This window comes from Phodopus roborovskii, unplaced genomic scaffold (assembly GCF_943737965.1).
Source record: "Phodopus roborovskii unplaced genomic scaffold, PHOROB, whole genome shotgun sequence".
NCBI lineage: Eukaryota > Metazoa > Chordata > Mammalia > Rodentia > Cricetidae > Phodopus > Phodopus roborovskii.
The window spans coordinates 19,105,717-19,130,563 of NW_026126413.1; the positions used below are offsets into that span (position 1 = coordinate 19,105,717).

Here is a 24,847-nt window from a genome sequence, read left to right on the forward strand (position 1 = left end):
GGAGTTAACTGACATCCTGGATTGCATCCATTATCTATTAAACAAGCTTTCCCATTGCATTTGATCTGTCAGTGCTGTGAGCCTGGCCTCACTAGGAGCTTCCACTCTGTGGGAGATCACAGGACCAGCTTCTCCACACCCTCAACAGCCCTCTCCTTTTCAAGGGACCAAAGGAAAGAGAAGACTCAAGAGACAAGGAGAAAGGCAGACGGTGGTCTGTACTCCACGAGAGCACAAGGAACAGGTGAGGTAAAGGAATGACTTGGGGACAGCATGAACACTTGCGTTCTGCGTTGGCTTCATTTCTGACTCATCTTCATAAACAGTCCCATGGTTCATTCAATGGTCACGACTTCAACTCCATATAAACCTTTCTCTGAAAAGACTCAGCTGGCAAGTGGCTTCCTATACTTCCTCAAAGCCTCTATGCAGCCTGATGCTCCTAGGCTGTCTCAGGCTGCCTTTTGTTTCCCATTCATTTATTCTGTGTCTCGACTAGGCTTCGAGGCTGAGTTCCCCAACTGCAGTACACATACACAGCTGTCGTGCACGAACTACAGGACACACAAGTAGGTTCTTGCCTGCTATTCCTCAGGCAAAGTAGTCCTTGCATTCATGCTGACACCAGAACCAATTAAGCAGAAATCCATCAAAAGCCATACTAAAAGTGATCAAACTGACCATCATTCTAGAGTGTCGAAGGTGAAGTAAACACTATCTACACATGTGTGAGATACCAAAGCGGGAGGGGGGAGGGACGACGGACGGACTCCTGCAACAGTCTGTCTGATCGGAATGCCGATTTGTTCATAAAAACAATTTCTGAGTGTACTGCTGTTCTGTGGGGTGCAGAAAGAACTTATGATGGGTGTTGGGTTTCCTAGAGAGCAGAATGTTTCATTTTGCTCTAATTCATCCTATTACTGAATTAAACTTTGATGTATTGGTCTTGACAAGTGCTTCATGCTGATTGTATTGTGTATGATAGTATAATCACTCCCCATGCATTTCCCACAGGCTGTGTGATTAATGCAATAGATTACCTGCAGCATGGATGGCAAGGGGTAAGCAGAGCCTTTCTGTACTCTACAGTATTTGCTTTTCAGGACTTGACACGCGCGCATGCATGCATGCGTGCGTGCACACATGGGCACCCATGAGTATCCTGAGCAGAGACAGCTAGATAAACCAAAAAGTGGGAGAATAAAAAACGGATGACACATTGAAGATTAATGTTTTTCACATGTTTACTATCAAAAATATGATTTTTAAACCTACAAGAAGGTAGATGGCACTGTGCATCAATTATTCATTCCCTTTCATCTTCACAAATATTTATTGAGCACCAACTACATGCCAGACACATTTTTCCAACAACATGTGTTACTTTCAACATTCCAGTTACTTGAACACAAGGGGAAAAAGATGGAATAATTTTAAAAAGGCAGGGATTAACATTTTCAGAAGATGGCCAGAAAATTAGTTTCATGTCTAAATAATGACAGCAATAACAAGAAGACCATTAATATTAAATACACTAAGTAGTTTAATACTTTTGCCAAAAAAGCCCTTGTATGATTTGGTCTATACTTCTAGGAAAGTAGATGCTCTGTGAATGACTGGCCTGTTCAGAGAGACGATATTTGCTAAGCATGCTGGTGACATGTACGGAGGGACTTTTGTGTTCTTAGCAGTACCGTCAGGCATTTCTCCTTGCATGACTTTCTCTCATGCTGTCTTGGCTTACCCAAGCTGTTACTCCCAACTGAAGTCACTGCAAGGTACCTGTTCCAATTCCCATTTAAGAGTACTCTCTACATTCTTCTCCAGGTCTGCTGATGCAAACATTTGAAACTTACTAATACATTCCAGAATGAGAGGAGTCAACTAAGTGTATCTGGTCATGGATCACAACCCATGGCATTAGGCCAGGGATCCTAATGTTACCCACGTTCACAAGACGCGGCCACTGTCCCCTGGAGGCTATAGCACCAGGTCAGTAAGGGACACAGCCCCCAGTGGGGTTGTCAACTCACCGCAGTTCGTCAATGAGACAGCAGCAGTCTCTTACTCAGGTGGCATGCCTTTGTTGTTGTTTTTTAATTTTGAAATTCTAAAGAAAGTCATTAAAACATTACAAAATTATCAGACAAGCCTATGGTAGCAGCCTCACAAAAATTCACCTGCTGCAAATTATTTAGCATTCTTTCCGCCACCAAAGAATACGAGAAAGTCACCTGTATAAACTGAAGTAATTCTTTTCAGTATCTTAAAGAACGTGACTATTTTAAGAAATCAGTGATGACGAAATATACATTTCTAATCTTAGAGCTATTTATTCCATGAAACTGTTCCCAGGAAGTTAAGTCAGTGTTGTGCCTGGTGGGACCTGCCTCCCCCTAAGTCCTCTTCTGTCCCTAAGGGCTTGGCTGGACAGTGGCTGAACCCCTCCCCAGGAGGGCAAGCATGGCCAACCCTGTAGACCACCACTCAATGCAACATTGGTGTCTGTGAAGTGACTTGCCCAATGCCAGCACATGCCAAGAATGGCCCTGGTCACGGCTTCTGGCTTGTTTCAAATGGCTTAATATGGAGCTTCTTGGGCCTCCATGATCTCTGTATGTTGCTCCATCAGGGGAAGAAATGTTCCACAGCCTGCCTGTCTTCACACCTACCCTCCCGATCAGCAGTTTTCAACCTGTGAGTGTCAACCTCTCCATAGGGGTCACAGATCAGATATCCTGTATATCAGATATTTAGATTATAATTCCTAACAGCAAAATTACAGCTATGACTTAGCAATGAAATGACTTAATGGCTGAAAGTCTCAGCATGAGGAACTGTATTAAAAAGGGTCACAGCATTAGGAAGGGTGAGGACCACTGCTCTATGTCCTATCCCACAACAATCTTTCTAGATCTCAATCCAGCACAGAGGCATTTTGGCTGCTGTTTCTTGGGGGGAAAGAACAGTGATAGCTCTTAGGAAATGGGGACTGAACTTTCCTAGAAATTATTCTAAGGAGAAAAGATGGACATCACATACCAACTCTGAGATTCCTATCGACCCCTAACCGGAAGAAGAATGTGTATTGTAAGTGTACTGTTGTAGATCAACAGCATTAAACAAAGTAAAGAGAGTCCGTTTTTGGTATAAATAATGCTATAATATGCATACATGGTTGCACTACAACAAACCTTATCTTAACTTCTAGCCAAATTGCTACTGTCTGTATTTAGAACAGAGGTTTATAAAAACACAAAAGTGAAGTCATTCTAAACCATATACATTCATTATGAATGATCTAATTGTACATGCAGATAACTTGGACTACAGCATCTTTAAGAAACCAAGTGACCTATAATGATCTCATTTAGTCCCGAGAGCCTATTACTTCCCATTAATACATATTTACAGTTTTCCTCTTCCTGACATGGGGTATTAAATGGATAATTAAACCCTAGAAACTATAGTCAAAAGAAAGACAGTTCAGATAATTACACGGGAAGTATTTATCACAGGTTTGCTCATTGTAAAGACTACATTCTTTCCTTTGGAACTTCTGATTTAAACTCTGGGAAGCAGAGAAAATCCGCCCCCCCCCACCCAAACTTCACCACAAGGGATTTCTCAGGCCTGTGGCCTGAGAACACAGAACACTCTAGTTTAAGAGACACAGTCATACAACTACAAACGCCAAGCCCTGGTAGGAAGGCCCAGCAGCAACCAGGCGCTCTGAGAACATGCTGGAGAGAAGCACACAGCACGGGCCTTACACCCAGAGCAGCTCCGGATTATAACACAGGACGAGGAGGAGACCATCCCATGCAGGATGGTCCACGAACAGGGAGGCTTACAAAACCTACCGACCGCATGAGACCAAGGAGTGTCAACAACTCTAGGACTGCCATCAGGGCCAGGTACAGGCCAGGACAAAGACACTGAGCAAAAGGTCTTCATCAACCATTACTGAAGAGTATGATTCAAGCTTTACTGGGCCCAGCTGTAAGCCTGTACTGCCTGTGTCTGTGATGAGCTTAGTGAGTTCCAGTCACTGCTCCCTCCATAAAGCAGACCTGCACTGTACTCACAGCTGTCTGCTGTTCCCAGGGCTGATGGTAGAACCCCCAGAACACAGCTGCTGAGAGGCAACCAGACTGCCCGGGGAGACCAGCCAGGAAGGTGAAGGTGGCCTAATGAGAGTAGGCAAACAGGGAAGGCCCTTCCGCAAGAGTTAGGGCCACTTGGTCACCTCCACTTTGCCTCTAATAGTGTGGATACCTGACAGAGATCTCTGAAAGTATTTTAGGATAGGCCGATAATGCTTCGGTTTTTCTTGGTTGAAAATTAGCACTAAAAATTAGACCCGCATCAACAGTATTGTTTTAAGGATGAGGTAATGTAATGCATGCGAGAAACTGCTGAGTGTAGTGCCTGAAAAGCAAAAGTGGGCAACTGTGTGTGCTATCGACAGTAGCAGAACCAAGCTCAGGGCCCCTGCAGCCTCCTCCCCTCCTCTCTCAGGTTCAGTGCCAGTGGACAGGGCTGGACTGGAGAGCTCGGAGCTATCACTTTGACAGTAAACACCTTTCAGAGTCTTCCCGTCTTGGCCCACACTGCTTCATCCTTCTGGGTCACTGGCCCTACTTCTCCGCCATTCTTCCCACCCACACCTTACAAACCACGCTCAGGGCAGCTCCTAGTCCATGATAACTGCTTCGACTTACATGTCTCATGATGCTTGCTTTACTATCAGTACTGTTGCTAACACTAAAATCTAGATCCAGGGAGTCTACTCTTCTAGGCAAAGTGCTTTCTGCCAACTGAAATAAAACTTCTGGAAAAGGAGGGGAAGGAGGCTCCGGCAGCAAATGCAGTGGTAAAACTGTATCCTTCTTGAGCCCAGGGGAAGACAGACTGATAATGACAAGGAAGCCCTGGTGAGCAGGTCATTAGACCTGAGGTCTACCCTGACAGCAGGGCGGAGGGATCCCAGCCTGCACTGACATCTTTCTGCTGCAAGGCCTGTCATTGCTCCACGGCCCTATAACAAGGTAACCCTGTAACAAGAAGCCATTTTGTTAAGGCTTTCTTTCTAGTTCTGCATGAAGCAGTGATTCCTTGATGGGTTTTTAACCATACCTAACTTTAATATATGCCAAGCCAAAGTTTGAATTTGCCATGGAAACTAAGGGTAGCAGTTATTAAGCCTGCTGCGTTTAGAGATGTAAGATGGCATTCCCCAGAACAGGAACATTTAGGTTTTTATTTCTGGCTGTGAACAAAGAGCATCCTAAATTAAGAGGATTATTCTAAATGTGTGACTTCAAGATTAACAGGGTAGGTGTAGAATTGTTATTTGTGCAGATGAGAAAGCATGCTGGGTCCAGGGAGCAGCAGGTCATTTTTATTTTAGTATTTTTCTATAAATGTAGATGCAACTCGTGGGTTGCATTCTCTACTGGTGAATAGAAGTTTGCCCTGATTCCAAAGCCCTGGGTCTATAGACTACCACTTAGCCTCACACCTGACCCTGCAACATGAGAGCTGCTGCCTTATGCTTCAAATGAAATTAGAAAAGAATGCTTAACTCTGCCAGCTTCTGCTCATAAAAAAGTCAGTCCCCAGATGAGAAAACGTGAAAAGAGTTACAAGAGCCACCACCTTGTTCTCAAGAACACGCAAACAAACTCAGTACGGTTTATTCTGCCCTCACAGCTCAGAGCCCTCCTGTGAGAAGGGCTCACACAGACAGCTACGCTCATTCCCCACAAGAGAAAACGGCTTCAAATGTGGGGGAAAGGTACACAACACGTGAAAGGTAAGAATGTTCCATGTGACAAAAACTGTAATTAAACTGCATTTAACTGTTTCCTTTAATGATATCCACTTTAATTAGGTGTTAATAGACTGGCAGCCACAACCTATAGCTTTATAATGCCAAGTAAAATTACAGTCTTATAAAAACACTTAAGGAAAGAGACCCACCAAAGCCTATGGCAGGTTACAGTCTAAGCCCCCTCCCCTAAAGAGGTGCACGGTAATTGGGGGGGGGGGGTGAGATGACCAGGCAGCCATCAGGGATAACATAGATGTGCTTGCCACAAGTCAGCATGGGGTTGTTCTTTTGGTCCACAAGTCTTTCTAGGATCTGCTTCCCAGAAAATATGTGGAGCACTAATAAAACCGCGACACGAGAAGCCTGTGCTTGACTGACTACCACATGCATGGCCTTGATCAAACAGTCGGCTCTCCACCATCGTCACAGGCTTGCTTTTCTGTCTTAAGTTTGCAATGCAGACGTTCCCCATAGCTGATTTCGTTCAAAATTACTCATCTTCAGAACTCTGCCATGTGTTCAGGAAAATGAACATCACACACAGAGAGTAAAATTATTATCTGAAAAAACAAAAAAACAAAAAAAACAAAAACAAAAAACAGGTTCATGCACAAGATGAATGCATCTGTGAATGAGGTGCAATAAGGAAGGTCGGAATAGTATGCACCTGTATCTATTTCATCCTGCACTATGAAAATCAGTAAGAAAATCACAAAAAAACAGCTCAGACCACACGAGGATCACAGGCACTTACGATGGGAAGTACTGGGAAAACTAGCCTCTTTGTTAGCTGGAGAATGGGGGAAGAAATGGGCTGCCCAAAACAATTTTGCACATATTTATGTGAAAAGGGAAGAGTTTAGAAAGTGAATGTGCTATTTTCAACTATTTCTGAAGCATCAACAGTGTGAAATTTCATAAATCACATATAACCAGAAAATTACAAATCTTGGGAAGGGGCTATCTGGTCCTATGAAAACGATTCTGTCATCTTCTGGCTGAGAATCTGATGGCTCCGAATCCTTCGCCAAGAAGCAGAGTTACTTGGCTACGATACGTGTACACTTATCACATGGAAGCTTCCATGCCAGCAATCTCTCCTCTGCTGGTGTATGGCCACTGCCAGAGATGGACCCATCACATCCACTGGTGCTAAGGAGTTAAGCATCTGAGATTTAATTTAACAGTTTCGGCTTTATTAAGCTGTCACGGAGCGGCCCTACTTTGATAACAGTAGCTGCTCCAATTATGGCTTGGTTTAGGGTTGACAAGTATAATGATTCATTCGTGGCACATGAGAAGCAATAAAAGGTTGTTTTGCATTACAGCTTTAAAAATGTGGGCACTTTTTTCATTTAATTTGTCACTTAGCTTTTGCTAAGAGGACATTTAAATTGCAGTAAAAGGCAAATGGGGCTTTTAGTTTAAATGTAATCCCCATATTTAAATGATCTGTAATGGTGCAATGTTGGAGTGGGAACACTATTGTCTCACAGTGGGTCCTGATGGTGACATGTGACATTTGTATTCAGGTCCTGTATTATCCATGTGGCTAAAGGGCTTCCAATTTCATTTCACAGCCAGAAGCCTGCAGAAAACACCAATTAACTTGCAGATCCCATTTGCCCACAAAACTCAGCCTCTTCTCAATGTCTGGCATCTGGTGGTGCTCAGCACTTAATTCCAGAGCACAGCCTTGAAGCAATGTGAGCCCTGAGTAGGGGCACAAAGTCAAATTCCCCCATTTTATTAAGAAGCAAAAGCCTTTCCTTTTGTAGTCTAGAAGGAACTTGAAGTAAAATTTTTTTGGTGAACATACATTACGATGTGACAGCCACTATGACTTTTATAGGGGAATCCTCACAAAAGTTAGATCCCATTGCAATGGCAAAGGAGCTCTACTTGGCATCAGAGCACACAAGAGCATTTCACTAGTCTAGTAATGATTTCAAGGTGGGACAGTGCATGTGTACCTGGAGAGAGAGAGAGAGAGAGAGAGAGAGAGAGAGAGAGAGAGAGAGAGAGAGAGAGAGAGAGAGAGAGGTATGTGTGTGTGCGTGTGTGTACGCATTCTTGATTCTTATCTGAAATCAAACAACCAGACTAAAACCTGGGTCTTACTAAATCAGCTGTCTGAGAACGTAACTAGGGTCAGCTGCCCAATCTTCACCCAATGAGAACTTTGATTTCCAAGTGACGGTCTTGACACACATTTTTCCAAACCAGCTTGGAAAGGTAAGGTCTGACTACAGATTAAATGTGAACACGGTAAAGTTTGTTCAACATTATCCTTTGCATTTTTCTTTCTACCCAAATAGTAATTTCACATTTCTAAGCACCTTAGCTTAACATTTTATACATTTAATAGCAACCCAATGGTTTTCCCTGTATGATCCTTTCCATTATATTTTTTAAAGGTTTTTATTTATTTTACACACATTGGTGTTTTGCCTGAATGAATGTCTGTGTGAGGGTGCCAGATCTTGGAGTTACAGTTGTTGGCAACTGAACCCAGGTCCTTTCTGGAAGAGCAGTGAGTGTTCTTAGCCACTGAGTCATCTCTCCAATGCCCCATTATTGGTTTTTAATGCTAGTGCTTTTTAACCTTTACAAACCAACTAGTGAATTCATCATGTTCTATGAAATCACAAGCTAAAAAAGCTTTATTTGGAAAACCAAATCAGCTTCCTGAAAAAATATTTACTTAAATAGTGTATGTTCTTTAATACCACACGGTGCCCCCAGACTTCACTGCAATACATGCAAGCGAGTTACTGTTTTTACAGATTAACTTAAATTTGACTGGGGGAAAGTTACTATTGATACATCAGGAAACCCAAGGAAAATCCCAGATACAGGATGCCATTTTTTTTTTTAAAAATCAGACTAGAGAAAAGCATTAATAGAAACATTTTAATATTTGGCAAGTAACAGACATAGTTCTATAGAAACAAATGAACCAGAGTTTCTACCTTCAGTTAAGTCCTTGAATAAGCAAGAGAGAAACACTGGCGTCAATTTCTTTAGTAGCTTATTGAATAACCCTAATGGGCCCATTTCACTAACTTCTAGAAATCTCCTCCCTGGGGTTCAGCTCCCTTATCTCCAAATAGTTCATCTCAAAAGTGCCTTCCCTTACAATGATGTAAGACCTTTCTAGACAAATATTCCTCTTGAGGTAGTCTAGGCCTGGGATCAAAATGCATCAAGTAGTGAGTGGTTCATCATCAGTCCTCAGGACTTTTGCTGACACTACATATGCAGCAAGCATTTCCCTCTTTTTAAACTAATAGATATAATGTTTGCCATCCTATTCATTTCTTAATAGAAAGACAAGATAGCAAATGTATTATTTTTTATTTCTGTAGCAATGAGCATTGGGTAAGGAGACTCATTCCCAGTATTTTCATGCTGAATGACAAAAAAATGTGTTTTCTCTTTTCAGCCAGTTGCTATATTTACATCTTTGATAACCAGAGAGTTTAGGCAACAAATTTTAGAGTTAGCAATATGGAAACACTCTCAAGAACAATGGCTGACCTGGCTGTGCATCACTGAAAATATAGTGAGTATCCAAAATCACTTTTGAGGATTCCAATGAGGGAAAACAAGGTGGACTTAGAAACTCAGATGAAAACGTCACTGATCCTACAATGTACACCATTGGTCCTGAAAGCGCAGACCCTTTCACCAAGTACTTAGAGGAGATTCCTGTGCTGTCTTCCCCCAGGGGCCGCCCCTCCCAGGCTGTGCTCAACTGCTTTCTCCACACTAGCCTGAATTCTTATCCTACTCATCTGCCCAGGGCACAGGCACAGGCTCCACGGAGCATCTCTCTCCTGCACATCAGGACCATGCTCTTAAACATCCAGCTGGGCTCCTATCTACACACAGCGCCATGTAGTCTGGCAGGAAACTCATTTACCAAGCTCATCCCAGAGCTGCCTGTATTTGTCAGTCATCGCAGTGCCTTGCTGCCTCCAAAGTGACAGGCGGGGGTCAGCCATGAACTGCTCTGTGATCAGGGTCAACATACGCGCCCCATTCGAGTCTCTCATCTTCAGCATCTCCCGCACCTAGTGGGGGAGAAAACAAAAATGTTCAAGAGTTTAAGTAAATAAATAACAGCAACACAAGAGACAAAGCTTACTTTTACTTTTATTTCTTGGGTGTGTATGTGTTTGTGTGTACGAGAGAGAAGCCTTCACACCAGTCCTCTAAAGAATACAAAAGTATGAAAAACCATCCTGCATCCTGAACTGCAACGTACAGAGAAAGGCACCAATCATTATAAACTGTGCTGTACAAGTCACATGCAATAATGAAGTCTCCCCAACTGTTTGGTGTGTTTTATGCATTTGATTAAAGTATTATGTCATGTTTCATAGAGGGTAAAAATGCAGTGTGTGTGTGTGTGTGTGTGTGTGTGTGTGTGTGTGTGTGTGTGTGAGAGAGAGATCGTGTGTGATCTTATGAGACACAGTCTTGCTCTGACCTCTAACTCATGATCCTTCTGTCTCAGCCTCTTGACTGCTGAGATTACAGGAATGTGACATCACACCTGACTAAGTCTGGAAGGGTTCCCTCAATGACTGCCTTTCATCTAAACCAGATGGACTTTGTGGTCAGACTACAACACAGAAAGGGACTAGCTAATTCATGCTTCAACAAACTACAGCAGTGTACAGAAACAGGTATCCAAACCTGACAGACTCATGAAAACTGACTTCAGCAAGGTGCTGCTCCTTCACAGGGACAGGAGTCAGGTTTCATACCGAAGCTGCAGGCATGCACACACGCACATGCACACAGAACTACATTTTCAATCCCTGGATGGTTTCTGTCTATGCAGAACCTGCAGACACAAAGGGCTGTGCACACTCACACAGCGAGAAGCCTTGTGGTGATAAGAGGGGCTGGACAGAGTTGGAGGGTTAAGAGTGCTCGGTCTGTATGTAGACTCCACAAAGCACCAGAACAAACAACAAAAGCCAGCCTCTGACTTAATAACTGAACTTGGATTTTCAAGCTAAAGTCGTGAACTATCCATTCATTTCTCTGTGCTGTACTTCCTGAAATAGGAAAGAGAAACACCAGAGTTAATCTGTCTATAGGAAACCATAAATGAACACATACAACCTCAAAGTGTATGATGCTCACTCCACATTAACACACGAGAACCCTAACTTAATGACCACTGTCCCAGTGGGTGGGGACAGGGACTGTTTTTTTTTTTCGGGGTCTGACATGAAAGGCAAGGCATGAAAAAATCAGAGGCTCACCTACAATGTGGTACTCACTCCACAGACCACAGACCCTCCACCTCAGGCCTGGGCACTCACTCCACAGACCACAGACCCTCCACCTCAGGCCTGGGCACTCACTCCACAGACCACAGACCCTCCACCTCAGGCCTGGGCACTCACTCCACAGATCACAGACCCTCCACCTCAGGCCTGGGCACTCACTCCACAGATCACAGACCCTCCACCTCAGGCCTGGGCACTCACTCCACAGATCACAGACCCTCCACCTCAGGCCTGGGCACTCACTCCACAGACCACAGACCCTCCACCTCAGGCCTGGGCACTCACTCCACAGACCACAGACCCTCCACCTCAGGCCTGGGCACTCACTCCACAGACCACAGACCCTCCATCTCAGGCCTGAGCCTTGTGAAGAACCTGCACGCACTCTCCCCTGAACCCAAACCCAAATGAGAAAGCAGCACAAAGTCACCAAGAGGTGGGGTCAGGAGCACAGGTAACTGTCATTTGCTAGACACTGTGCTCAAGAATTTGACAGCTATCTATGCTCGCTATACTGCATTTCCAAACATCTGGACTAGACCAGATTATAATCCTCATGTCATGAACTCTAAAACCAAGTCTCAGAGAAGTTAAGTAACTGCCCAAGGAACAAAAGTAACACCTGGAATCAGCACCCACATATGCCCTTCACGCACATACATAATCGCATATATAATACATATGTAACACACAGGGACACCAGTAACACCTGCAGACTGGTTTAAAATACGCATTTTACATTGTTCCCACTGGGTCATAATGTGCTCTGTGAACATGGAACATATGAAATGCTTCCTCTGTGTCTGAAAAATTTAATGGATTTGATTTATTTTCCTGATACATTTCTAAGCTAGCATAGATTTAAGTGCACTGCAATACAAACTTTTATAAACCTGATAATCTACATATAGCTGTAAGATTAATCTTTTTAACAGAATACACTATACTCTCTAACCATGTTCAATAACAGAATTCATGCTAAACTTTATGAATTAAAAATAAGTGAGCATAAAGTATAGACCCCTAACTTTTAATTTTTATGAATACTAGAGAAGCTGTTTAACAAAAGCATCAATTAATAAAGTTAACTGCTCCCTTAAAAATAATTTTAGTACACAATCTATAATAATGACTACACCTTCAAGAAGAATATAATGAGTTGGCATTAGGGTTTGTGTTCATGTATATAGGGGTGAGCATATGTGTTCATGTGTAGGTTCTCAAGCACACGTGTGATCACAGAGTCGAGGCAGAGGCTGATGCAGCTTGAACTCTCCTCCCTCTGCCCTCCCCGCCCTTCTAAAGACAAAGTCTGTAACCGAACCTGGAATGCTCCAACTGGCTCAGATTACAGGCATGCCTCCACCACACCCAGCTCTTATGTGGGCTCAGGGGAATCTAAACTCAGGTTTGCATGCTTGTGCAGAGAACACTCTACCCAGCAAGCCATTGTGCTAGTCCCAGAACTGTGTTCAGAGAGCACTTTTCTAGTCTTTAGAAATGATATCATAGTACCGAATGCTCTGCAAAGCTTCTGATCACAAAGAACGTGTCTTAGGGACACCAGGTATTTCTTAGGCCATCGATATTTTAGTAGTTGAAATAAGCATGACATCATTACTTAATAGTCTTATCAAGACAATAGGAAGAGAGATGTTTCTATTATTTTTATAGGTGAAAAAATTGGCATTTTCCAGAAGTTGTTAATTTATACACTTAGACACAGTAGAACTTTGAAGTTTATGAAACTAACTCACACTTTGAAACTAATGTTAAATATCACTGAAATTATTAAAATGTATGTATAAAAGAAATGTTTAAAATTATGCTCCATTTGGAAAAATTACCTAGAAAAAGAAACACTTGGAAGGATACCAAGTAACATTAAAGGTTTTACCTTTTGTTTTTACTATTGAAAGAAGTTTGGGGATTTGTTTCTTCATTTTTTGAGATAAGGCTTTTCTGTGTATCAGCCCTGGCTATCCTAGAACTTGATCTGTAGACCAGGTTGGCCTCCTGCAGACTGGGATTAAAGGTGTGCACCTCCAAAACTCTAACAAATGATCACTATTTTATAGTAACTAAGAGAGACCAAAATGCCCCCACATGCTGCAAAAACTCAAACAAGTTAAAGTTTGTATTACAATACAGGTTTCTCACTGGCTCGTTTCTTTAAACCTCCATCCTCTTCCATACAGGCTCTCACACAGGCACCATGTGTGCTCCTGCACTTGGAATCCCTCCTGGAAACAGGCAACCGTACCTTTGCAAAGAGCAAGTTAAGCTGCTTCCCGGATCCATGGTACCCTCCCTGGGAAAGGAACAATTTAACTTGCTCCTGCACCTGCTCCTCATCCAGGTGCCAGCAGTTCTCGTCGTCGACACTGGCACCGGCCGTAGGGTCAGGAGCACCTACAAAGAAAAGGGACAGGTGTGGCATTAAAACTGTACTCCAAGGGTCTGACGACAAATCCACAAACAGTCAGGTTCTGGTTTTGCCTAGACACCTTTAAAGTTCATCTCAGTTCCAATTATACATACTGATTTATGACTGAAGTAAATGCAAATCACCTTTGATTTCCAAGACTTTCCTCATCTGCAGATTAGTGCAGAGCTCAAGTATTTCTGGTTCACACACAAGCAGAGCCTCTTGTTTATAAAGAGGCTTTTACAAGCCTCCTAAAGAACTCAGTTGCAGGGTGGTGGTGGCGCACACCTTTACTCCCAGCACTCGAGGCAGAGGCAGGTGGATCTTTGGGAGTTAGAGGCCAATCTAGTCACAGAGCTGGTCCAAGGACAGCAAGGGCTCCGGAGAAACCCTGATTGAAAAACAAAATAATGCAACAAACAAACAAAGAATTAAAGCTATTTTATTATAAATGTATGGTGCAAGAAAATCTATGAAGGATATACTAGAAAAATATTTCTTAAAGGCCCCCAGAAAACACAAGAGTGACTTCACTCTTTCCTGTTAACTCAAGAAGCTTCACCATTATCTGCTACTGTAAAATAACATGCTGACCTAAGTCTTTACTTGCAGAAACGAAAGATTAAAAAGGGAAATGAAGACACATGGGAGTCGGCAATGCAGCTGTTGTGCGAACTCAGGTTGTAGTATTACCTTGCCAACTACATAAATATTTTATTGCTGAAGTACACAGAAAAGACAACAGCTATGTAATAAACCCAGTGACTGAAGGCTACCTTAGAAATTTAAAAGTTACCTAGACACTTAGGGAGAATTTTCAAGCTTCCCTTTTGGTTAGGAAACTAAAACAATGGCATTTTAAGATCTAAGCCCTGTAAGAAATGAGAGTTTAAATATAAGGCCATTTCACTTCTGATGTCTCGTATCCTTATGAGCCTTTAGACAGCTTATAGATACGATTATATGTCACTTTTCATTTAATGATCAAATGCAAAAGTCACTGGTCAAGGAGATGATCACTAAATGATCACTAATGTCTCCTTAGAAACTGGGTCTCCTTGACTCTAGTGGAGAGCCACAGCGGGACAAATCCTAAAAAGTGGCATTTATTATTCTTTCAGTCAGTATAGCCACAGTGACAACTCTGCCAGCCTGCCTCCTGGCAAAACATGGAGATAAAAGGGCATGCAAAACACACAGAATCCCTGTTTTAACTAATTTGAAACTTATTTTCAAATCTAGTACCTACAATACTAAATACCATTTACACTGTGTGTAATATTGATCTGTGTGTTTATATGATCACAACTATGTATTAAACTGAAATGTTTGACTGAAAAGAAACACCCTTAGCATAAACGCAGTGGGCTGATATTTGCTATTCTACTTCATTTTTTAAATGACTTGGTATAACTCTTTACACTAATTCTATACCATAGTTGAATTGCAACATACTACTTGGAAAGCACAGTTCTGAGTAAGAGAAAAAGCAGTGCAATAATAATAATAATACAAATTATGATATATGTATGCATAATGCTGAATGGTGGCAGTTCCTTCAGGTCAGAGTTTAGGAGACTTAGCAGAACTCTGAGTTAGCCATGGATTTCTAGAATAAAAAACCTTCAGGAAATGGCAATGAGCTGAGCTCTGCCTTAAGCAGATTAGAAGCCAATTAAAAGTCCACTAAAGGCTGGGAAAAGAGGGATGATCACATGCAGCACTAAAAAAAAAAAAAAAAAAGAACGTAGGCAGACAAGCAGAAGGAAACACGGTTCATAGAAATAAAAGTCCACTCAACCCCAGAGTAGAGACAGGGCAGAACAGCCCAAGACAACCCTGGAGCTCAGGGTCTCTTCCCTGGACAATGAGTAAGAACTCAGGAGGATGTTACCCGAGGTAGAAGATGAACACTTTTCATCCCGATGTGCATCAAATGCAACATTCTTACCATGAATATTAATTATGCAGCCACAAAAATGAATGAATGTACTACAGTAGAGTACAACTAACCTGGAAATACTATTGAATAAAAATAACGAGAGGAAAAACATACATAAAGGCACTAACTTCATGTGGACAATGAGGCTTTTTGAAAGAAGTTATGCGTTATCTCATTACACAGACAATCTGTGAAAGACAGCATAGATGAACAACACTTGGGGAGCATGTAAGCATGTAAGGGACCAGGAGTGTGGAGAGGCACTGGTGTCTAGATTAAACCACTACACAGAATATGGGACAATTCTGACATAAGGAAGCCTCAAATTTGGGAGTTCAGTTTTAAACACAGTGGATCTGGAATAGCTTGGAGACAGGGCAAAGGAGGGCAAAGGGCATGAAGGAGGGCGTGCTATGGGAGCAGCAGGTTTTGAAAGGCACCCCAGAGAGTGTGCCCCCCACCCCCTTCCCGCCCAGCAAAGGCTCACATTTAAATGTTGGGAGGAAAGCCGGCTAGGGCAGAGGGAATGAGTGTCCTCTCAGAAGAGATAGAAAGCACTTTCCCAGAGGGAGGGAAAGAAGGTGGCTCTAATTAGGGACTGGGCAATTAGGCTCATGTCCAAACTGTGTATGAGTGAGGACTTTATCTGCCCCTACTGCCTCAACAACCTGGAAACCAAACAGAGGAAAGCATCATGAAGATTGGGGGGGGGGGGGAAGAGCACGAATATTTTCTAGCCAAGGATTCTTTTTGAAAGGATAAAACAGCACTGTAAAGTATCCCTACATACATGATCTCCTACTTTCCTCCCAAGGATGATTATGGCACGTTTGCCTCACGACTGTCATCTCACAGGGAGCTGTAAGGACACATGATGCTATCTAACGCCTAGGTCTACAAATGTACCTTTGAGGGATTCAGAGACCCTAATTCCCATCGTCCTTTTGATTATTGGGACCATCTCACACATGGTGGCGCACACCTTTAGTCTCAGCACTCTGGACACAGAGGCAGACAGACCTCTGAATTTGAGGCCATTCTGGTCTACAGAGCTAGTTCAAGAACAGCCAGGGCTACACCCAAAAACCCAGGCTCAAAAAAAGTCGGTAGGTTCTGTCTTCAGGAATGTTCACTAGCTAGCTAGTTCAATGACAAATATTTAAAAATTAACTTTAAAACTGGGGTTTAACTGTTTAAAACTCAGTATGTCTTGATTGTGCTTGACCTGGCATCCTATAAAAATGCAAGAGCTGCGGAATTTACTTCTACTTATTAAATGGTCATTTATAATCAAAGACAACACCTAAGAATTTACCTTTAGGAAGAAGGTGCAGAGAGGAACATAAATCATACATTTATATATTTACTACTAAATATCCTGAGTTGGGCAGGTATCAGAATCACTATGTCTATAAACTAAATGCTTTAAAAGCTATCCTTTTCTTACTCCTAATTATAAATGCTATAATATTTGCAATGTATAATCAATCTTTGAGGGTATTTTATTACAAGTTCATTCTTCAGTTGCAAGCCTTGGGGGTTGGGGGGAGGTGGGTGGTGAAACAGCTAATTGTCTATTGTTCCCAGACAGGTATGTGTGAGTCTGATTCACCTCGCAGCCTGGCACGGTGGCACCAGAGGAAGAAGCGAGGGGAAACCATGGACGTGGAGACCCGTGATTCCTAGGGCACACTGGGTACCCTGGCAGTACTGAGTCACATTTTTCTCTTTGAACTAAGAAGGGGAAGAACAAAGGACATGTTAAAAATCTGGCTAAGTTCTGAACCTTAATAATAAAGAAAGGAATTGTGGTCGAGGTAACACATGGGCCTCTCCCATTCTCAATGAAGCGCATCCTAAGCCAGTTATTGAAACAATTATCTCACACCATGAATGTGCTGCCACCTCTCAGGTTTAGACAGCACCACATCATCCTGAACATTTTACACTGACCCATGAAGACAGAAGCACAGTGGGCTTCCGCTGTGTTTGGTCCATGGAGTTTTGAGTTCTAATTCAGGATGAGAAGGTAATTCTTTCTCTTCTACCAGGGTGGTTGTGGAGCACACCTTTAATCCCAGCACTTGGGAGGCAGAGACAGGAGGATCTCTTAGTTCCAGGCCAGCCTGGTCCACACAGAATGTTCCAAGAAATCCAGGGCTACACAGAGAAACACTGCCTCTTAAAAAAAAAAAAAAAAAAAAAAAAAAGCAAATAAATAAATTAATTCTTTATCTTCTACTCTACTTCGTCCTACTATCATTTCAAACACTTTTTTTTTTTTAATATTTACTCAATGTGTGTGTACATGTGCAAGTCATTTCTCTCCATTATGTGGGCTCTGGGGCTCAAATTCACATGATCAGACTTGGTGACAAGTGCCTTACCCACTAAGCCATCTCACTGGCCCCTAAATAATGCTTTTAGCTATTCATACTTAGAAGAAATGTTACTTTTTGCTGAAATTATCAATTTGTTCTATTTAGGCAGCAGATGTCTATGCTACAGAAGTAATTCAGTCTTTTTTGGAGGGACTACAGAAGAATACTATTGTAGCTTTAGTGTCTGCTGTTTAAGCCAGAAAATGTTAGGTCAATGGGTGCACCTGTCTTATAAACTGAAGGCAAAATTGTGTCGTCTACCATTGGCTCTGAGGAGAAATGGGCAAACCAGCAGTCTGGTGACTCAAGACTCAAAAACATCTTTCGTTAGAGCAGAGGGAAAACAGAACACTTTAAAAAGTGATACTGTGAACTGAACAGACATGTTCTTTAGAAAAGACTTAAACTCCATCCCTACTTTTCCTTATAAGATGGTGTACAATAATGCTTGTGTTTCCGTTTACAACTTTGTTCTAGTTCAAACAGCAAGACCATCCTCAGGTACTCTACATCCATCTCACGCACCCTGCTGCCTACCGGGAAAGAACACGTGGCTTGGTGGCTTCTCCAGAAGCTTCGGGGGAACAGCCATTCCCTTAGCTGTGGGGGCTGATGGCAGACGGGCTTTTGTTCCAGCCAGTCAGCTTCCTATAGCTAATGTCAAGGAAGTAAATGAGCAACACTTGCCAATCTTGCCAATGGAAGTGACTCAGGGTTCTCAGTTTCCAGTCTCTCCCACCATTTCCCCTCTCTGACCATTCCTCATCTTTTATTATCATTTCATTTACTTTAGTCTTCAGGAGGCCTAAGAGACCCATTGATGGACAACAAGAGCAGTCTGCTTTTCTAACCAACATGGAAAGACTGGGTTGTCAGCTAAGGGAGAAAGAACAGGAGCCTCTGTAAATGAGGGCTAAGGGTATCAGAGATGACTGCTTCACCTGAATGAAAAGGGACATGACGAGGCTACTGAGCTCAAATACCCAGCCTATCTCGCATTACACCTGAAAAAACTCTTCCTGGGTGAGAGACTTTGTAATTCCTGCAAATTAAGAGGCATTAAGCTTCAAGACTACTTCTTTTGCTAAAGTGAAAGGACAGGATTCCGTGTGATCAGAGTATTTGGTGATATTCTGCTTATGATCAGAAAATCAGCGTGCAAAGCTAGCCACGGTCACAGAGGCTGGGCAGTGGTGCTGCACACCTTTAATCCCAGCGCCAGGGAGGGGGAGACAGGAGTGATGTGGCTGGGCGGAGAGAGGAATATAGGCGGGAGGGGACGGGAAGGCATGGTAGTCTCAGTGGGTCTGAGGAGCAGTGCAGCAGGGGCAGTCTGAGGTTCGGTGCACCACCCCTTCTGTCGGAGCATTGGTAGGTGAGAACTCTAATGGCTGGTGGCTTTGCTTCTCTGAGCTTGAACCCCAATATAATTTGTGCTACAAGAGTCCACTAATATTTTTAAAGATGTATTTAATGCATGATGCAAACATCAAATTTTGGTTATAATTTGGGGTAAAATATAATTTTTAGAGAGAGAGTTGGTAATAATTACAAAGTCCAAAATGCATGCACCATTTATTCTAGCACTTATACTACTGGAACACTATTACAAAAAAAAAAAAAAAAAATACAAAAGCAAAAGTTCGCATACCAAGTGATGGCCCTAAGAACAGCACTTACATGCAGAGAAACTAGGACAGTACCTGTTGTGGGTCGCCCGTGAGGTAAATGATAAGATGCACTCACACGAGGGGCCACAAAAACTAAAGCAAGACAGTTACAGCTAGCTACCCCCATAAAGGCGCAGACTACAAATGAAGGGTTCAACGTTTTTTTTTTTTTTTCTTTTAAAACTACATTTCAAGTTGTATGTGCACGGCACAGAAATGTTGTCTGCAGGGGTTGATCTGGTGGGACCCTGCCTTTTTATCTTCATGTGCTTCTATAACTACCATAATTTTTTCCAAAATCCATTCTGAAGAGTTTTCTTTAGGTTTCACATTACTGCCCTTTCCAGTGGTGCAGTTAGAGAAACTTTCTCTTCTATACAATGTGTTTATTAATTAAACAGGCCACCAGTAGGTCCTACTTTGATTGTGCCGACTGTCAACATCTGAGTGCTCCACAATAAAGACAGGTTGGTAATAATCAAATATCTCCCTAGGACACTTGCAAAGGCTGGTTGCTAATGTCTAATTACAATGAATGTGACCACCCACCGAGAAATAAAAGGAAGAGAAATATGACATGAAGCCTGCATCGGATGACACCCCAACTGTCACTCACCAGTGGGTTTGAAACATGTTTACATACACTTACACGTGTCATAGAAGATGACAAGCATTTTCAGCATGAGAGAAAATGTGTTCCACCCAGGAAATCAGGTAATACAGATCAGAGACAATAAATACTGAACTCTAGATCTCCAGTTCTCAAGTTCAGTGTTCAGTCCTTGGGCCACAGCTAGCCAGTTTAGACTGCCATCTCCTTTGGGGTGTGCCCTGAGACTGAGTCTTGCTATACACATGACCAGGTGGGGCTGGAGCTGCAGGTCAGCTTCGGCCCCCTTACACAATCACGCCTAGCTAGTGTACCTCCCTTAATAGGAGACAAAGCCAGAAAGGCACCAATTCACATCAGTAGGGGAGTGAACTGAATACTCAGGAATCAACAAATCCATAGGTAACTACGCAGCAAAGATGCTAGTTTCATTCGAAAAGAATAGTATGCAAGGTAGAAAGTTCTATTAAGATATAATGACAAAAGCAAAAAGTTTGCTTAAAAATGCACAGCCACAATCTCCTTGGGAAGAAAGTAGCATTAAATACCTTGTACCCACTTTGAGCACATAATAATTAACTTTATTAATTTTATCCTAAAGTCATATAGGAAAATACACGATAACACAATGAAGTAAGACCTGACAAGGACCACTATCATGACAAAGTCTGTATTCACACTGCCTTACCATGGCTGTGAATCACCATGTACACACTACTACAACTGTATAAAGCAGAGTTTACTGTGTAAGGAATATGAATGAAACAAAATGCTTAATGGATTAGATAAAAATATTTTCATAAATATTGCAAAAAAGTAAGAAAAGAGCCAGGCAGTGCTGGTGCACCCCTTTAATCCCAGCACTCGGGAGACAGAAGCAGGCAGATGTCTGTGAGTTTGAGACCAGCCTGGTCTACAAAAGCTAGTTCCAGGACAGGCTCCAAAGGTATAGAGTTCAAAGCCTTTCTTGGGGGGGGGGGGGAGCAAGAAACAGAAAAACTATAGTCAAAACTGCTAATTTTAAGTTGAATTATACTATTCTTTCAAAAAGAACATGTCATCATGAAACTTATTAAAATAATTTAGTCTAAACCCTATATTGGCCCTATGCATCTCCCAGTTAAAGGTGGTTCTTCTCCTTAGAGAAAAATTAAATCACCCTCAGTATTTGTGTTCAAAGCATTTTTCTCAAATGAAAAATATTAGCACAAAGTCATACAAGTACTGTTTTGAAAACACGTCTGAAGGCAGGTGAGACCACATCCTCAAAGAATCTTTGAATACTACCCTCTACTAAATCATTAATCTAACAATTAAAGTTAGGCCCTCCAGAGAACACACTCCCCACATGTCATATAAGGCTGTGTGGCCTGTACCCACCTGTCTTGAACACCATCACACTAGAGGGGAAGGCAGTAAGCAACTTGTGTAAATGGCCCATTTCCAGGCCCAAACCAGTGACAAATTACGCCATGAGACAGCCGGTAGTGTAGAGCGCTGGCTCTCGGCTCTCAAGAGCTCTTCGTATACAGAAGTTCTCTGAGATTCCAAACTGTCTTTCCTAGTGTCCCTAAACACTGCTGCTATTCCAATCTTAGAAATTTTCAAAGAAATATCATGTGACACATTCCTGCAAACAATCATGGTTTACAATATTTCATTCGGAACACAATTTCAACATGGTTGAACTTAAAAATATCTTTTTACATGAGAAACCTAGGGAGCTATTAACCTCAAAGCAAGATAAATCCATTGAATACACAATTGTTGATGGGACCTTGGTTAAACTGAAACTCAGAGAACAAAATGACTTTAATGGGTTATCTGAACTAAGGAAAAGAATGTTCACTGAACACTTTAAAACAAGTAGTCCTAAATCAGTGGTCCTCAACCTCCCTAGCGCCGCAACCCTTTAATACAGTTCCTCATGCTGTGCTGACCCCAACCATAAGATTATTTACTATTTCGTAACTAATTTTGCTCCTGCTATGAATCATAATGTAAATGTCTGATGTGTAACCCTTGTGAAAGGTCTGTTCGACCAAACAGGGTCGTGACGCACGGGTTGAAAACCACTGCCCTAAATGGGATGACTCTCGGCTGATCTGAATTTTCCTCAGGCAGCAAGGGTAAGAGGTGACTGCAGGGCAGGGGCCTACCTGAGAAGCTCTTGAAGGCATGCACATGCTTTCTGTGGGCCGCAGAAGGTACTTCTGCAACATAGCTGTTCATACTCCTGCATTTAACAGTGTCAGCCTCTTCCAGGGAAAATGCTTCCCACACCTATGACAGCCACTTAAACAACGCAGAGCCTGACACGGGAGCGGCAGAGGAAACGCGACTGCGCAAATTTGCCTCTGACATGGCACGGGCCAGCAGACTTCTACAAGAATGTTCATGGCAGCTCTACTGTAGACAAGGCCCAGCAACAGTGGAGTGGACAGATGAACAGTGGCAATCTCACGCCCAGGGTATGCCAAAGCAAAGTGATGTTGTCGCTACAGACTTGCAGGGGGAGTCTGGTGTGACTGGGGGTCAAACAGGCACCACATGAAAACTATGACTTCCCAAAGGACGGAGAAGAAACAGCCTGCCTTCCTACAGACATTCACGCACACACTCAGACATGAACACGTGAGCGTGCATGCACACACACAATTTACACCAGTGACACATAACCATTTAACTATTGTTATTTTTGTCATTTGACATGCATCATAACAGTATAAATCTTACTGATTCATTAAGAGGCAGACTGAATTTTACTTAATAACATTAAAAATATAAAAATAAATCTGACAGCTAACAATATAAACTATATTTTAATCACTATTTATTAATATGAATCAGAAAATGGCAGTAATAATAATTTTGCTTTTTATTTTTTAAATTGTGTCTGTTAGGGCCACAATGCATTTCTATTAGACAGGGACATATCCAAATGACAACACAGGTACATGAGACAACATGGGTAAACTCTACTGTTAAGACTTTAAGTGAGATGTAAAGAAATCATACTGTACAATAGCCAAAAAAAAAAAAAAAAAAAAAAAAAAACAAGCTAAACCAGCATCTAATGATGATGTAAAAATGCCACTACCACCAAGGAAATGCTTACAATACCAATCAGGGGAGCCTGTCAGGAGGGGAGGACCTGCCTCAGCTTGGCCTACAGGCTGGTCTGCTGGGTCTGTTAAGTGTATTCTGACTTCATTACAGAGGGTCATCTCGGCTGTAAAACAGTGCTTCCCATCAACACTCCATGGTGTTGAAAAAACTCACTTTGAAAAACCCACAAAACTAAAAGAATAAGGTAGAATGACCTGCCCTATAACTCAAAATACAACAAAATACAAACATCTTAATAACATCAGGGTCCTGTGCTACTTAGCCAAGACTGTGATACCTCAATGTACTTTTAATTACTTACAAAATGGCAGCAAGCCCAAAAGATCTTCCTGTGTTTGCCAACTACAAGTGTGCCATCATACCTGGCTTTTTAAACATGGACTCTGGAAATGAAACTCGCGTCTTTTGCTTGAAAGGTAAGCGCTTTAAGTGAATGAGCCATCCCCCCTATCTAGTATTATTCACATTCTGAACAGTTCCATAATTCTTTAGGGTTCCTTTCAAAGAAAAACTGTGTGTGTGTGTGTTTTAATTAAAGCTACATATATCATAAACTCTAAATAAGTTATAATAGTTTTCTAAAGTTTATTTTCTTTTATAAGGTGCCACATAAACTATCTGCACTAGAGAGTTATTTTCAAGTGAAATGTACACTTTCATGTGCTAAAAAGTATAAATTGGATGACAAGTGTTTTGTGTAATAAGTACTTTAGATGCAATGTTACTAAATTAAACAAAGTGTAAGAACCAACTTTTTAAAAAGGGAGTTTTTTCTGAGTACAGAAAGCTTGTTCCTCCAGGTTTGGTATGGCATACAAGTCCTCCCAGGGGAGGTGGGAGGCAGAGGAGGGACAAGCCTGAGTCCCCTAACAACACCACCTTACCTAGCTCTCCCCCAAAAGGGGCTTCTCTAGCATGAAATCCTTTAAAGGAATGCTGTAGCAAACAAAGCTAAACTAATCTCTCTATCAAAGAACATTACTGATGACTTATTTCTCACACTTAATTCATTTTCTGCATAATTGAACTGATAAATGAAAAATAATCCAGAGAAAACTGACATCATCTGTCATACTCACCATGAACTTGGTTGATTTCTGAGTTCTGGGAAAGAATTTCATCGGCCAGCTTTTGAGCAGTTGGCAAGACTTCAGTGTGGTGCACTGTGATCAAATACTGAACGAACTTCTGCAGCTGATCTCTGCTCATCTGGAAGAGAGTCTCTGAGATGGGAAGGTGCAGTTTGACCTGATCTGGCTTGCGGATGCGGTATAAAGACAGTGCCACAACATGGGCACAATAAAATATGTCCTTGTTTCCACAGCTGCAGGTCACTGAGGTAATCTTGCAACGGTCAAAGCTGATGGCCACGTTGCAAATGGTTTCTGGCTCCGATTGTATTGCAGGTTCTGTCACTGTACCACTCAAGTGGAAACCTAGGTGACAAGAATGGCAAAGGTCAGCTTCGGCACTCAGACACCAGGGAAGTCCTAGTGCTGGCGGTAGCACGCAAAGGAACTGGTGGAAATGGCCACACCG

At 42.2% G+C, this 24,847-nt stretch overlaps 1 protein-coding gene across 1 annotated transcript in view; it reads right to left on the reverse strand.

Moving 5' to 3' along the window:
• Zswim6 (zinc finger SWIM-type containing 6) overlaps window positions 1-24,847 on the reverse strand; it is a 154,037-nt gene that overhangs the window by 31,971 nt on the left and 97,219 nt on the right. Inside the window, exons 2-4 of the mRNA XM_051182902.1 lie at window positions 24,388-24,744; window positions 13,412-13,560; window positions 9,765-9,915 (exon numbers count right to left, since the gene is read on the reverse strand). Coding sequence (XP_051038859.1) covers window positions 9,765-9,915; window positions 13,412-13,560; window positions 24,388-24,744 — 657 coding nt within the window. The remainder of the gene's footprint in view (window positions 1-9,764; window positions 9,916-13,411; window positions 13,561-24,387; window positions 24,745-24,847) is intronic.